Source organism: Salmo trutta, chromosome 19 (genome assembly GCF_901001165.1).
Source record: "Salmo trutta chromosome 19, fSalTru1.1, whole genome shotgun sequence".
NCBI lineage: Eukaryota > Metazoa > Chordata > Actinopteri > Salmoniformes > Salmonidae > Salmo > Salmo trutta.
The window spans coordinates 29922292-29939078 of NC_042975.1; the positions used below are offsets into that span (position 1 = coordinate 29922292).

At 42.8% G+C, this 16787-nt stretch overlaps 1 protein-coding gene across 3 annotated transcripts in view; it reads right to left on the minus strand.

Annotated features, from left to right (window-relative positions):
• The window catches only part of specc1 (sperm antigen with calponin homology and coiled-coil domains 1), a 176501-nt gene continuing 159714 nt past the window's right edge, over positions 1-16787 (minus strand). For all 3 annotated transcript variants that reach the window (XM_029700414.1, XM_029700413.1, XM_029700417.1), the window contains 2 exons: positions 8871-8930; positions 1-1137 (listed from right to left, as the gene is read on the minus strand). In XM_029700414.1, coding sequence (XP_029556274.1) covers positions 1048-1137; positions 8871-8930 — 150 coding nt within the window. In that variant the 3' untranslated portion in view covers positions 1-1047. The remainder of the gene's footprint in view (positions 1138-8870; positions 8931-16787) is intronic.

The window sequence follows — 16787 nt, forward strand, 5'->3', positions numbered from 1 at the left end:
TGATTGACGAAATACTTTATTTAACAATATCCACCTCTGAGTAAATCTCTGAAATCTCAGTAAATAAAAAATGCTCACATACATTTCCTGCATCATTCTCACATTTCCCAGCACATATGTAAATAAATAAACACTGTACAGCACTTCCTTCTTTATAAGAGACAAACCATAACTGAAGCTGCAAATTCAAGGTTGTTTGATTGATTCCAGACAGTATAAAGTGTCCTTCATGGTACATTTGGATGACATTTTCATAAATGTCATAGTTTGAATACATTTTGCAGTTGTTGTTCATTCGACCATCCCCAGTATGATAGCTCCAGCTGAAAGATGCTTGCTGAAGACAAAATCATATTGCTGTGCAAGAACTAGAAACAACACTTGATAAAGGACACATCATACAATGGTTTGATTGAGTCAGTCAATCAGTCCCACAGCGTACAAACAGCGAATACATTCTATATTAATAACATAAAAGTGAATGTAAAATCTAATTATTCAGAGCTACATGTAGTGTTGTCAATTCATGTTAGTATGACATCATAGATGGCAACATGGGTCGGTCTCATAACAAAAACAAAGGCAATGGTTTCTTTTGGATAAACAGAAACCAGGCAATTTTATTTGATATAGGCTTCTCATGTAAAACCAAACTCTTCCTTTAAAGTATAATTTCAAAGTAATCATTGGACTTCACCTAAACAGCCCAATATAATTGCAGTGTCTTCTTCATGTAAGTGCTAACAACAAGGTTTTATATTTCTTATACGCAGTCAGAGAATTCAGCATTCTGACACTCAGCGTCAATTGTACCATTGTGTACAAAACAGTAACAATAAGCAAGATCAAACTTCAAATGAACAGGAGGGATCTTCGTGCGTTTAGTGTTGAGATGGATGCAAGTGTTGAGGGGGTTGAGACAGGGTTCTAGGGTTCCATGTTGAGGGAAGAAGACTTGGACCGGACAGAAAGTGCTGCTGTGCCTCCATTCTTCCTCTTCTTCTTCCTCCTCCTCCTAATCCTCCTTTTCCTCCTCCTCTTCACTGGTCAAGTCTCAAAGTACTTGTAGATCTGAGAAACGTACTGCATGACACTCTGCCAGTCCGGTCTGTCCGTGTGCATCAACTCATCAATGTCCTGCAAGGACAGACACACAGACAGAGAAAAAATAGAGTTCACTCAACAGTATGATGTAGGAGAATAATACAAAATGTCATACATTGATGCTATATATAAACATGGGCATATTCTACATATATTTTATAATACACCAGATTGACACAAATCAGAGGTAATAATAATGAAAGACAGACATCGAAGGCTTAGCCCTTAGAGAAACAAGCTGGCTTATACAGGGCTTATACAGACTACCTGTTCTTTACTGTGATACTGCCTTCAGAGCAGCCCTAGCCAGGTTTGGGTCAGCTTTACATAGCAGCCTTAGCTTTAGTTGTGTTTACTAGTGTGTCACCACCACCATACGGTCAACTGTCAGACGTAATCAGTCTGTCGTCTGGGCTGAAAGCGTTCGTTTGGGTTTCATGACAATGGCATAGATCTGGGAAACCCATAAACAATGTACACTGAACAAAAATATAAACACAACATGTAAAGCTTTGGTCCCATGTTTCATGAGCTGAAATAAAAGATCCCAGAAATGTTCTATACGCACAAAAATCGTATTTCTCTAAAATTTTGTGCACAAATTTGTTTACATCCCTGTTAGTGAGCATTTCTCCTTTGCCAAGATAATATATCCACCTGACAGGTGTGGCATATCAAGAAGCATATTAAACAGTATGATCATTACATAGGTACACCTTGTGCTGGGGACAATAAAAGACCACTATACAATGTGCAGTTTTGTCACACAACACAATGCCACAGATGTCTAAAGTTTTGAGGGAGCGTGCAATTGGCATGCTGACGGCAGGTATGTCCACCAGAGCTATTGCCAGATAATTGAATGTTGATTTCTCTACCATAAGCAGCCTCCAATGTAGTTTTAGAGAATTTGGCAGTACTTCCAACCGGCCTCACAACTGCAGACCATGTGTGTGTGGGCGAGCGGTTTGCTGATGCCAACGTTGTGAACAGAGTGCCCCATTGTGGCGGTGGGGTATTGTATGGGCAGGCATAAGCTACGACAACGAACACAATTTCATTTTATCGTTGGCAATTTGAAACCCCCCATCCAAATGAACATGATGGGGGGTACACTTTATACCGGCAGTCTGTGATTTATATTCATTGAAATAACGCTGGTAAAGTCAAATGTCACAACATGTTAGAAACTGCTCCGGTGACAAACACACTTTTTCCCTTGTTCCCATTTGTCCACATGGCTGCTGGCCTCGCTTTGCTACCACCTAAAAGATTTCCCATTATTTAATTTTTGTAAGGATCCAAAAATCGGAGACAGTGGGAGAACCTATTCAAGTAAGTAAATACATTTTTAAAATGTAAAAAAAAACGATGTATTATTAGCTAGCTAGACCCAACTTGCATCCTGACTGTAACAAACCTGACTTTCCCAAACACCTAGCTACCATAGTAAGCCTTGGCTTGATCTTCGCATGCAGCGAGGACAAAACGCCACATATAATGTAGGACATGGAAAACACCATTGTCAAGTTAAGTTAACATCCACTAGACCTAACATACACTGTAATAAAGAACACATGGTGTACCAATGCCTAAGCCTGATACATCCACACAGATATCCCCTCCACTAGGTTTACAGGGAAATCACAGTACAAATATTTATTTTAAAATAACTATTACTCGTGTGTGTTGACTCAGAAGGATTTGCATTCATTTAGTTATTCATTAATCGTGCTATTAGAATCAAATCAAAGTTATCGCAGGTGCAGCGAAATGCAGTTATACCTAGCAATACGATAACAATACACACATAATAAAAATATAAAAATAATACAAATAAATATCAGAACGAGCAATATACACTGCTCAAAAAAATAAAGGGAACATTAAAATAACATATCCTAGATCTGAATGAATGAGATAATCTTATTAAGTACTTTTTTCTTTACATAGTTGAATGTGCTGACAACAAAATCACACAAAAATAATCAATGGAAATCCAATTTATCAACCCATGGAGGTCTGGATTTGGAGTCACTCAAAATTAAAGTGGAAAACCACACTACAGGCTGATCCAACTTTGATGTAATGTCCTTAAAACAAGTCAAAATGAGGCTCAGTAGTGTGTGTGGCCTCCACGTGCCTGTATGACCTCCCTACAACGCCTGGGCATGCTCCTGATGAGGTGGCGGATGGTCTCCTGAGGGATCTCCTCCCAGACCTGGACTAAAGCATCCGCCAACTCCTGGACAGTCTGTGGTGCAACGTGGCGTTGGTGGATGGAGCGAGACATGATGTCCCAGATGTGCTCAATTGGATTCAGGTCTGGGGAATAGGCGGGCCAGTCCATAGCATCAATGCCTTCCTCTTGCAGGAACTGCTGACACACTCCAGCCACATGAGGTCTAGCATTGTCTTGCATTAGGAGGAACCCAGGGCCAACCGCAGCAGCATATGGTCTCACAAGGGGTCTGAGGATCTCATCTCGGTACCTAATGGCAGTCAGGCTACCTCTGGCGAGCACAAGGAGGGCTGTGCGGCCCCCCAAAGAAATGCCACCCCACACCATGACTGACCCACCGCCAAACCGGTCATGCTGGAGGATGTTGCAGGCAGCAGAACGTTCTCCACGGCGTCTCCAGACTCTGTCACGTCTGTCACATGTGCTCAGTGTGAACCTGCTTTCATCTGTGAAGAGCACAGGGCGCCAGTGGCGAATTTGCCAATCTTGGTGTTCTCTGGCAAATGCCAAACGTCCTACACGGTGTTGGGCTGTAAGCACAACCCCCACCTGTGGACGTCGGGCCCTCATACCACCCTCATGGAGTCTGTTTCTGACCGTTTGAGCAGACACATGCACATTTGTGGCCTGCTGGAGGTCATTTTGCAGGGCTCTGGCAGTGCTCCTCCTGCTCCTCCTTGCACAAAGGCGGAGTTAGCGGTCCTGCTGCTGGGTTGTTGCCCTCCTACGGCCTCCTCCACGTCTCCTGATGTACTGGCCTGTCTCCTGGTAGCGCCTCCATGCTCTGGACACTACGCTGACAGACACAGCAAACCTTCTTGCCACAGCTCGCATTGATGTGCCATCCTGGATGAGCTGCACTACCTGAGCCACTTGTGTGGGTTGTAGACTCCGTCTCATGCTACCACTAGAGTGAAAGCACCGCCAGCATTCAAAAGTGACCAAAACATCAGCCAGGAAGCATAGGAACTGAGAAGTGGTCTGTGGTCACCACCTGCAGAACCACTCCTTTATTGGGGGTGTCTTGCTAATTGCCTATAATTTCCACCTGTTGTCTATTCCATTTGCACAACAGCATGTGAAATTTATTGTCAATCAGTGTTGCTTCCTAAGTGGACAGTTTGATTTCACAGAAGTGTGATAGACTTGGAGTTACATTGTGTTGTTTAAGTGTTCCCTTTATTTTTTTGAGCAGTATATATACAGTGCCTTGCAAAAGTATTCATCCCCCTTGGCGTTTTTTCCTATTTTGTTCCATTACAAAAAGGTAATTTGAATGGATTTTTATTTGGATTTCATGTAATGGACATACACAAAATAGTCCAAATTGGTGAAGTGAAATGTGAAGTGAAAAAAATTACTTGTTTCAATAAATTCAAAAAAAAAAGTGGTGCGTGCATATGTATTCATCCCCTTTGCTATGAAGCCACTAAATAAGATCTGATGCAACCAATTACCTTCAGAAGTCACATAATTAGTTAAATTAAGTCCACCTGTGCAATCTAAGAGTCACATGATCTGTCACATGATCTCAGTATATATACACCTGTTTTGAAAGGCCCCAGAGTCTGCAACACCACTAAGCAAGGGGCACCACCAAGCGAGCGGCACCATGAAGACCAAGGAGCTCTCCAAACAGGTCAGGGACAAAGTTGTGGAGAAGTACAGATCAGGGTTGGGTTATAAAAAAATATCCAAAACTTTTAACATCCCACGGAGCACCATTAAAACCATTATTAAAAAATGGAAAGAATATCGTACCACAACAAACCTGCCAAGTGAGGGCTGTCCACCAAAACTCACAGACCAGGCAAGGAGGGCATTCATCAGAGAGGCAACAAAGAGATCAAAGATAACCTTGAAGGAGCTGCAAAGCCACTTTAAGCTCTGTGGAGTGTACGGCTTAAAGTGGTCCTATGGACAGATACAGTGGAGATTGGAGTATCTGGCAATCAAGGAAAACGCTACATCGGGCGCAAACCCAACACCTCTCATCACCCCGAGAACACCATCCCCACAGTGAAGCATGGTGGTGGCAGCATCATGCTGTGGGGATGTTTTTCATCGGCAGGGACTGGGAAACTGGTCAGAATTGAAGGAAGGATGGATGGCGCTAAATACAGGGAAATTCTTGAGGGAAACCTGTTTCAGTCTTCCAGAGATTTGAGACTGGGACGGAGGTTCACCTTCCAGCAGGACAATGACCCTACGCATACTGCTAAAGCAACACACTGGTTTAAGGGGGAAACATTTAAATGTCTTGGAATGGCCTAGTCAAAGCCCAGACCTCAATCCAATTGAGAATCTGTGGTATGATTTAAAGATTGCTGTACACCAGCGGAACCCATCCAACTTGAAGGAGCTGGAGCAGTTTTGCCTTGAAGAATGGGCAAAAATCCCTGTGGCTAGATGTGCCAAGCTTATAGGGACATACCCCAAGAGACTTGCAGCTGTAACTGCTACAAAAAGTTGGCTCTACAATGTATTGACTTGGGGGGTGAATAGTTATGCACGCTCAAGTTTTCAGTTTTTTTGTTTCACAATAGAAAATATTTTGCACCTTCAAAGTGGTAGACATGTTGTGTAAATCAAATGATACAACCCCATCAAAAAATCTATTTTAATTCCAGGTTGTTAGGCAACAAAATCGGAAAATGCCAAGGGGGATGAATACTTTCGCAAGCCATTGTACAGCACCAGTCAACATTTTGGACACACATACTCATTCAAGGGTTTTTCTTTATTTTTACTATTTTCTACATTGTAGAATAATACTGAAGACATCAAAACTATGAAATAACATATATGGAATCATGTAGTGATATATTTTAGATTCTTCAAAGTAGCCACTCTTTGTCTTGATGACAGCTTTGCACACTCTTCACCTGGAATGCTTTTCCAACATTCTTGGAGGAGTTCCCACATATGCTGAGCACTTGTTGGCTGCTTTTCCTTCACTCTGAGGTCCATCTCATCCCCACACCATCACACCTCCTCCTCCATGCTAAATGGGGGGAACCACACATGCAGAGATCATCCGTTCACCTATTCTCTGTCTCACAAAGATATGGCAGTTGGTACCAGAAATCTCAAATTTGGACTCATCAGACCAAAGGACAGATTTCCACCGGTCTAATGTCCATTGCTCATGTTTCTTGGCCCAAGCAAGTCTCTTCTTCTTATTGGTGTCCTTTAGTGTTTTTATTTCATTTATTTTCAACTATCTTCTGTATACCACCCATACCTTGTCACAACACAACTGATTGGCTCAATAGCATTAAGAAGGAAATAAATTCCACAAGTGAACTTTTAACAAGGCACACCTGTTAAAACTTGTTGGGGCTAGGGGGCAGTATTTACACGGCCGGATAAAAAACGTACCCAATTTAATCTGGTTACTAATCCTACCCAGTAACTAGAATATGCATATACTTATTATATATGGATAGAAAACACCCTAAAGTTTCTAAAACTGTTTGAATGGTGTCTGTGAGTATAACAGAACTCCTATGGCAGGCAAAAACCTGAGAAGGTTTCATGCAGGAAGTACCCTGTCTGACAAGGTGTTGTTGTTCTTGCTTCTGTTTATTGAAGAGTCAGGATCTTAGCTGTAACGTGACAATTCCTACGGCTCCAATAGGCTCTCAGAGCCCGGGAAAAACATGAACGATGACGAGGCAGCCTCAGGCTGAAACACATTATCGCCTTTTCCAAGTGGCCCATCAGAGGACAATGGAATTAGGCGCGTGCACGATTCGACCCCGTGCAGTATTTTCCTTCGGCTGTTTAGCTAATTGCAGATTCCCGGTCGGAATATTATCGCTTTTTTACGAGAATAATGGCATAAAAATTGATTTTAAACAGCGGTTGACATGCTTCGAAGTACGGTAATGGAATATTTAGAATTTTTTTGTCACATTATGCGCCATGCGCACGACCGTGATTTACCATTCTGATAGTGTCTAGAACGCACGAACAAAACGTCGCTGATGGAACATAACTATGGATTATTTGGGACCAAACCTACATTTGTTATTGAAGTAGAAGTCCTGGGAGTGCATTCTGACGAAGAACAGGAAAGGTAAGACCATTTTTCTTATAGGAAATGTGATTTTGGTGAAGGCTAAACTGGGTGGGTGTCTAAATAGCTAGCCCGTGATGGCTGGGCTATGTACTTAGAATATTGCAAAATGTGCTTCATCCGAAAAGCTATTTTAAAATCGGACATAGCGAGTGCATAGAGGAGTAATGTATCTATAATTCTTAAAATAATTGTTATGCTTTTTGTGAACGTTTATCGTGAGTAATTTAGTAAATTGTTAGTAAATTCCCCGGAAGTTTGCGGGGGGTATGCTTTTTCTGAACGTCACATGCTAATGTAAAAAGCTGGTTTTTGATATAAATATGAACTTGATTGAACAGACATGCATGTATTGTATAACATAATGTCCTAGGTGTGTCATCTGATGAAGATCATCAAAGGTTAGTGCTGCATTTAGCTGTCTTCTGGGTTTTTGTGACATTATATGCTAGCTTGAAAAATGGGTGTCTGATTATTTCTGGCTGGGTACTCTGCTGACATAATCTAATGTTTTGCTTTCGTTGTAAAGCCTTTTTGAAATCGGACAGTGTGGTTAGATTAACAAGAGTCTTGTCTTTAAATAGCTGTAAAATAGTCATATGTTTGAGAAATTGAAGTAATAGCATTTCAAACGTTTTGAAAATCGCGCCACAGGATTCAACTGGCTGTTACGTAGGTGGGACGAATTCGTCCCGCCGGTCCCATAGAGGTTAATTGAAATGTATTCCAGGTGACTACCTCATGAAGCTGGTTGAGAGAATGTGTGCAAAGTGTGCAAAGCTGTCATCAAGGCAAAGGGTGGCTACTTTGAAGAATCTGAAATATAAAATATATTTTGATTTGTTTAACACTTTTTGGGTTACTACATTATTCCTTTGTGTTATTTCATAGTTTTGATGTCTTCACTATTATTTTACAATGTATAAAATATAAAAAATAAAGAAAACCCTTGAATGAGTAGGTGTGTCCAAACTTTTGACTGCTACTGTATATAAATGATTTATAGACAGTATGGACAGTATATGAATACAATGATGTGTGTGTGTGTGTATGTGTGTAGCGTCAATATGTGTTTGTGTGTCTGTGTGTGTGTGTGTGTGTGCGTGCGAGAATGTCAGTGTAAGTATGTGTGAGTGTGTGTATAGAGACCTGTGAGTGTGCAATGTAAGTGCAAATAGAGTCAGTGCAGGTAGACTGTGGGTGAGGGTGGGCAGCCATTGGTTAGCTGGTCAACAGTCTTATTGCTTGGTGATAGAAGCTGATCACTCTATCACTCAATATAATGCAATGATCTAATCAAATGTTGCTTCTGTAGATAAATCAAAGCAGCATAGTCATTCTGTAGTTAATCAAATCAGATAATTTGTTTAGTAATAAACCAGATCAAAGCGTCTATGCTACTTTGTTGTATTGTCTGGTCTCTGTTTGTTCAGTTCAACTCACCAGGGAGGGTTTGATGCCGATGCTTTCTGCAGCCTGAAACGCCAGGGACAGATTCTGGCCCTGTAGGAAAAACAAAGAGAGTTGATCATTAGAGGGCCTCACTCCTCCTATTCTTCCTCTTCGTCAAACTATTGAGTGTGCCATCCTTGGCCAGCGCTCTTGCTATCTCTCTCAGAATGACCTTCTTGATCCAAATCAGTCAGGTTTCAAGACTGGTCATTCAACTGAGACTGCTCTTCTCTGTGTCACGGAGGCTCTCCGCACTGCCAAAGCTAACTCTCTCTCCTCTGCTCTCATCCTTCTAGACCTATCTGCTGCCTTTGATACTGTGAACCATCAGATCCTCCTCTCCACCCTCTCCGAGTTGGGCATCTCCGGCGCGGCTCACTCTTGGATTGCGTCCTACCTGACAGGTCGCTCCTACCAGGTGGCGTGGCGAGAATCCGTCTCCACACCACGTGCTCTTACCACTGGTGTCCCCCAGGGCTCAGTTCTAGGCCCTCTCCTATTCTCGCTATACACCAAGTCACTTGGCTCTGTCATATCCTCACATGGTCTCTCCTATCCTTGCTACGCAGACGACACACAATTAATCTTCTCCTTTCCCCCTTCTGATAACCAGGTGGCGAATCGCATCTCTGCATGTCTGGCAGACATATCAGTGTGGATGACGGATCACCACCTCAAGCTGAACCTCGACAAGATGGAGCTGCTCTTCCTCCCGGGGAAGGACTGCCCGTTCCATGATCTCACCATCACGTTTGACAACTCCATTGTGTCCTCCTCCCAGAGTGCTAAGAGCCTTGGCGTGACCCTGGACAACACCCTGTCGTTCTCTGCTAACATCAAGGCGGTGACCCGATCCTGTAGGTTCATGCTCTACAACATTCGCAGAGTACGACCCTGCCTTACACAGGAAGCGGCGCAGGTCCTAATCCAGGCACTTGTCATCTCCCGTCTGGATTACTGCAACTCGTTGTTGGCGGGGCTCCCTGCCTGTGCCATTAAACCCCCACAACTCATCCAGAACGCCGCAGCCCGTCTGGTGTTCAACCTTCCCAAGTTCTCTCACGTCACCCCGCTCCTCCGCACACTCCACTGGCTTCCAGTTGAAGCTCGCATCTGCTACAAGACCATGGTGCTTGCCTACGGAGCTGTGAGGGGAACGGCACCTCCGTACCTCCAGGCTCTGATCAGTCCCTACACCCAAAGAAGGGCACTGTGTTCATCCACCTCTGGCCTGCTCACCTCCCTACCTCTGCGGAAGCACAGTTCCCACTCAGCCCAGTCAAAACTGTTCGCTGCTCTGGCACCCCAATGGTGGAACAAGCTCCCTCACGACGCCAGGACAGCGGAGTCAATCACCACCTTCCGGAGACACCTGAAACCCCACCTCTTTAAGGAATACCTGGGATAGGATAAAGTAATCCTTCTAACCCTCCCCCCCCAAAAAAGACATAGATGTACTATTGTAAAGTGGTTGTTCCACTGGATATCATAAGGTGAATGCACCAATTTGTAAGTCGCTCTGGATAAGAACGTCTGCTAAATGACGTAAATGTAAATGTAAATGTCATTCATAACACACTACAGAGCCTCCCTCCTCCTCCTCCTCCTTACTTATAACACACTGCAGGGCCCTCCTCCTCCTCCTCTCCTCCCACCTTCCCCCCCCCTTTCTTCCTCACTCATTATCACACAGCGCGCTGCAAACAGCAACAAACAGAACACATCTCCAAAGAAAACAACTTCTAAACACACAGGGCAGATTCCTTCTGGAAACTACACCAAACAGTTTGCACGAGGGGGAGGGAGAGGTACAGGGAGAGGGGGAGGGAGAGGTACAGGGAGAGGGGGAGGAGAGTCAAAGAGTCACTGACCTCTGAGACGTAGAATTACTTTGACCATCAAAGTGTTTGTCTTTGGCTGGGACTAGGAAACATTCAAGACTATTATTATTTCAATATTATTTTTGAACAGATAGCCTAGGTTGTTTGTTTTGGACAGGCCCATAATGTCTGCTGCATGAAGAGGCTGAACACCATGGTGTTGGAGTCCAACAGTAAATATTTTGGTATAAATAACATTATTTTCAGCCATGACAGAGAGCTTGGATGAATGGAATGATAGAGGATCTAAATAACATTCTAGGAAAGGAGAACTTCTGCTGTCAAAGGGGACCTAGGAACTAGGAAGTGGCTCAGCAGAATGCATTAAAGCCAACACACAGCCCTCACTGAAAAATTCACTGAGGTCATGCCATGTAATTTTAATTATTTAACTAGGCAAATCAGTTAAGAACAAATTCTTATTTACAATGACAGCCTACCAGGAACTGCCTTGTTCAGGGGTAGAACAACAGATTTTTACCTTGTCAGCTCAGGGATACGATCCAGCAACCTTTTGGTTACTGGCCAAAAGATCTAACCACTAGGCTATCTGCCACCCCTATTTCAATTTCAGCAAGCCATGAGACCCACAATCTCAGATTGTTCTGAAATGTTGTTTTTTTGCAGTTAGAAACAGATAAGATAAGCATTCCTGCAACATTATTTTGTTGAAATATAAATAGATCTCTGAGAAATTAAGCTAATTGAGTGCACCCAAATTGCCCATTTTATTTGATAGGATTCATATAATATTCAATAAATATAGTACCCAACTTTCGGTTTGGACCAAACTTTGTTCTACCAATGAGTAAGACATGAGGAAACAAAAATGTCAAAAGCCACCCACGGGCACCCCATGCTAATCCTACCCAACAACCAGTATACAGAATCAGTTCTCCATGTCTGACAAGTAATATGGAGCTGCGGCTTGGAGTATTATTTTTTCTTACTATGTCATGTATTCCAAATTTGGTGATGGCTGTTCCCACTGATCAGAGAAATATTTGTCATTGAAGTTAATAGGTTTATGTCAATCAAACAATCACATTTATTTATAAAGCCCTTTTTACATCAGCAGTTGTCACAAAGTGCTTATACAGAAACCGAACCTAAAACCACAGAGAGCAAGCAATGCAGATGTAGAAGCAAGGTGGCCAGGAAAAACTCTCTAGATTCCCATTATACATCCTGAAATTACCAGGTTCTGACCACTAGATGGTTTTGTTCCTGTTATTAGGTGGAAACAAGTGTGATCCCCCTCCTCAATATTAAAGGGATAGATCACCCGAATTACAAAATGACATATTGGTTTCCTTACACTGTAAGCAGTCTATGGACATCAATCCAATTGACAATGGCGTACGATTAAGATGGCGCCGAAGAGGATGGCTGACGTTTTACATGCTCCTATCCAACTGTGCAATTATGCAATTATGCAATTATCTTTTGCATTGTTTGTAACTTATAATTTTTACTTATTTTGTACATAATGTTGCTGCTACCGTCTCTTATGACCGAAAATAACTTCTGGACATCAGAACAGTGATTGCTCACCTCGAACTGGAAGAAGCTTTTGCCTATAACGAGTCCGATGAGGATATACTGCTTTCCAGGGAACAGGCCCAAATCCACGTCATTTGCGTGAAGAAAGTACAGAGGAAAAGGGGGAGCAGGTCGGGCTGCCTGCTGAGAATCTGTAGGCGAGCGAGTAAACTCCCATTGCCATTCGTTCTACTGGCTAACATGCAATCATTGGAAAATAAAATTGATGACCTACGATTATCCTAACAACGGGACATTAAAAGCTGTAATCTGTTATGTTTCACAGAGTCGTGGATGAATGACGACACGGATAATATAGAGCTGGCGGGATTTTCCATGCACCAGCAGAACAGAGAAACTTTGTCTGGTAATACGAGGGGTGGGGGTGTGTGTCTATTTGTCAATAACAGCTGGTGCGCAATGTCTAATATTAAAGAAGTATCGAGGTATTGCTCGCCTGAGGTAGAGAACCTTATGATAAGCTGTAGACCACACTATCTACCAAGAGAGTTCTCATCTATATTATTCGTAGCTGTCTCTTTACCACCACAGATGCTGGCACTAAGACCGCACCAACTCTATAAGGCCATAAGCAAACAGGAAAATGCTCATCCAAAAGCGGCACTCCTAGTGGCAAGGGACGTTAATGCAGGCAAATTTAAATCAGTTTTACCTCATTTTTACCAGCATGTCACATGTGCAACCAGAGAAAAAAACTCTAGACCACCTTTACTCCACACACAGAGATGCATACAAAGCTCTCCCCCGCACTCCAGTTGGCAAATCTGACCATAATTCTATCCTCCTGATTCCTGCTTTCAAGCAAAAACTAAAGCAGGAAGTACCAGTGACTCACTCAATACGGAAGTGGTAAGATGACATGGAAGCTACGCTACAGGACTGTTTTGCTAGCACAGACTGGAATATGTTCTGGGATTCATCCAATGGCATTGAGGAGTATACCACCTCAGTCATCAGTTTCATCAATAAGTGCGTCCCCACAGTGACCGTACGTACATATCCCAACCAGAAGCCACGGATTACAGGCAACATCAAGCATTGAGCTAAAGGCTAGAGCTGCTACTTTCAAGGAGCGGGACAATAATCCGGACGCGTATAAGAAATCCCGCTATGCCATCAGACGAACCATCAAATAAGCAAAGCGACAATACAGGATTGAGATTGAATCCTACTACACCGGCTCTGACTCTCATCGGATGTGGAAGGGCTTGAAAACTATTACGGACTTCAAAGGGAAACCCAGACGCAAGCTGCCCAGTGACGCGAGCCTACCAGACGACATAAATGCCTTTTATGCTCGCTTTGAGGCAAGCAACACCGAAGCATGCACGAGATCATCAGCTGTGAGCAAGACCTTTAAAGAGGTCAACATTCACAAAGCCACGGGGACAGACAGATTACCAGGACGTGTACTCAAAGCATGCATGGATCAACTGGTGTCTTCACTGACATTTTCAACCTCTCCCTGACCGAGTCTGTAATACCTACATGTTTCAAGCAGACCACCATAGTCCCTGTGCCCAATGAAGCGAAGGTTACCTGCTTAAATGATTACCACCTCGTAGCACTCACGTCGGTAGCCATGAAGTGCTTTGAAAGGCTGGTCATGGCTCACATCAACAGCATCCTTCCGGATACCCTAGATCCACTCCAATTCGCATACCGCCCCAACAGATCCACAGATTACGCAATCTCAATCACACTCCACACTGCCCTTTCCCACCAGGACAAAAGGAACACCTATGTGAGAATGCTGTTCATTGACTACAGCTTAGCGTTCAACACCATTGTGCCCACGAAGCTCATCACTAAGCTAAGGACCATGGGACTAAACACCTCCCTCTACAACTGGATCCTGGACTTCCTGACGAGGTGCCCCCAGGTGGTAAGGGTAGGCAACAACACGTCTGCCACGCTGATCCTCAATACTGGGGCCCCTCAGGGGTGTGTAATTAGTGCCCTCCTGTACTCCCTGTTCACCCACGATTGCGTAGCCAAACACGACTCCAACACCATCATTAAGTTTGCAGATGACACAACACTGGTAGGCCTGATCATCGATAACGATGAGTCAGCCTATAGGGAGGCGGTCAGAGAACTGGCAATGTGGTGCCAGGACAACATCCTCTCCCTCTATGTGAGCAAGACAAATGAGCTGATCGTGGACTAAAGGAAAAGGCGGGCCGAACAGGCCCCCATTAACATCGACGGGGCTGTAGTGGAGCGTGTCGAGTGTTTCAAGTTCGTTGGTGTCCACATCACCAATGAATTATCATGGCCCAAACACACCAAAACAGTTGTAAAGAGGGCACGACAAAACCTTATCCCCCTCAGGAATTGTTCTACAGCTGCACCATCAAGAGCATCCTGACCGGTTGCATCACCGGAGCGCCAAGTCTAGGACCAAAAGGCTTCTTAACAGCTTCTACCCCCAATCCATAAGACTACTGAACAATTAATCAAATGCCACCGGACTATTTACATTGACACCCCCCCCCCCATTTGTTTTGTACACTGTTGCTACTCGCTGTTTATTATCTATATCTATTATCTATGCATAGTCACTTCACCCTACTGTACCTACATGTACAAATTACCTTAACTAACCTGTACCTCCGCACACTGACACAGTACAGTATTATTTTTTACTTTACTTTATTTGGTAAATATTTTCTTAACTCTTCTTGAACTGCACTGTTGGTTAAGGGCTTGTAAGTAAGCTTTTTACTGTAAGGTCTACACTTGTATTTGGCGCATGTGACAAATAAAGTTTGATTTGATTTGAATTCATGCTTTGGGTTTGTTTACCTGGCCACTGTTTCAAATGCTTTTCATTTATGGTATAAATCGTACCTATATTAGCATGTTTGCACTTTATGACCAAATCATAATTAACTTCATTGAGTTACACAATACATTTTTAAATACTTTAGGATGATTTGGACATGAAGCTCGAAAATGCTAAAATAGGTACCATTGGCTTGCATTGGATTTGTGCCACAATACTAAAAAGTTTGCATTTAAAACAGTGACCAGTTAAAAAAAAACAAAGCATGGACTGTTGTCATAACTTGCCCATAAACTGCTAACAGTGTAAGGAAGCAAACCTAATAGAATGAAAAGCACCATCTAGTGGTCAGAACCTGGTTATATCAGGATGTTTGACGGGACATAAACCTCACAACTTCAATGCCTAATTTCTCTGAAAAGGGAAAAATAACTATCCCCAAAATCGCTGGGAATACATTACATAGTATGAAGAAACAATACTCCATACTATTTGTCAGACAGAGAACTGATACTCGATACTGTTTGTTGAGGTGGAATTGGCGTGGGTGGCTTTTGACAATTTTAGTTTGTTTGCTCATGTCTTACTCATTGGTAGAAAAACGTTTGTTCCAAATTGGATGTCCGGTACTATATTTATTGAATATTATATGAATCCTATGAATTAAAATGGCCAATTTGGGTGGAATCAATTAGGTTAATTTCTCAGAGATCAAATTATATTTCAACAAAATACTGTTGCAGGAATGCTAATCTTATCTGTTTGTAACTACAGAAACGATTTCACAACAATCTGAGATTGTTTCTTTTACTTTTTGAGATGGAACGACCCACTGGGGATGGGCTAGCCTTGTCGCTATCATCGGGATGGCACATGAGGGTGTTACCATAGTAATCAACCTGTCTTATTTGTCACGTACAACATGCAGCATCGAGGTGTGTGTGCTTGTGTGTGCGTGTGCCTTGGTTTAGTCCTTTTTTGTTTATGGTGAGCTGATTGAATTAACACAGGGCTGCTAAACCAAACCCATGACATGGGTTGTCTGTTTGCTGTCTGTTTGCTGTGTGTAACGGCTGTCGTTGAAATGAGACCAAGGAGCGGAGGATGTGTTCATCTTGAAAGGTTTTAATGTTCCTGATTGAGAGCCATACATGGCCGAAACAAAGAAAACCACCAACATAGAAAAAGAAACCTAGAACGCCCACCCATGTCACACCCTGGCCTAACCAAAAATAGAGAACAAAAAACCCTCTCTATGGCCAGGGCGTTACACTGTGTTTTTGTGCCCTTCTTTCTCCTTTCCATATGCCACCTACATATACAGTACAAGTCAAAAGTTTGGACACACCTACTTACTCAAGGATTTTTCTTTATTTGTACTATTTTCTACATTGTAGAATGATAGTGAAGACATCAAAAATATGAAATAACACATATGGAATCATGTAGTAACCTAAAAAGTGTTAATCAAATCAAAATACTTTAGATTATTCAAAGTAGCTACCATTTGCCTTGATGACAGCTTAGGACACTCTTGGCATTCTCTCAACCAGCTTCACCTGGAATGCTTTTCCAACAGTCTTGAAAGAGTTCCCACATATGCTGAGCACTTGTTGGCTGCTTTTCCTTCACTCTGCGGTCCAACTCATCCCAAACAATCTCAATTGGGTTGAGGTC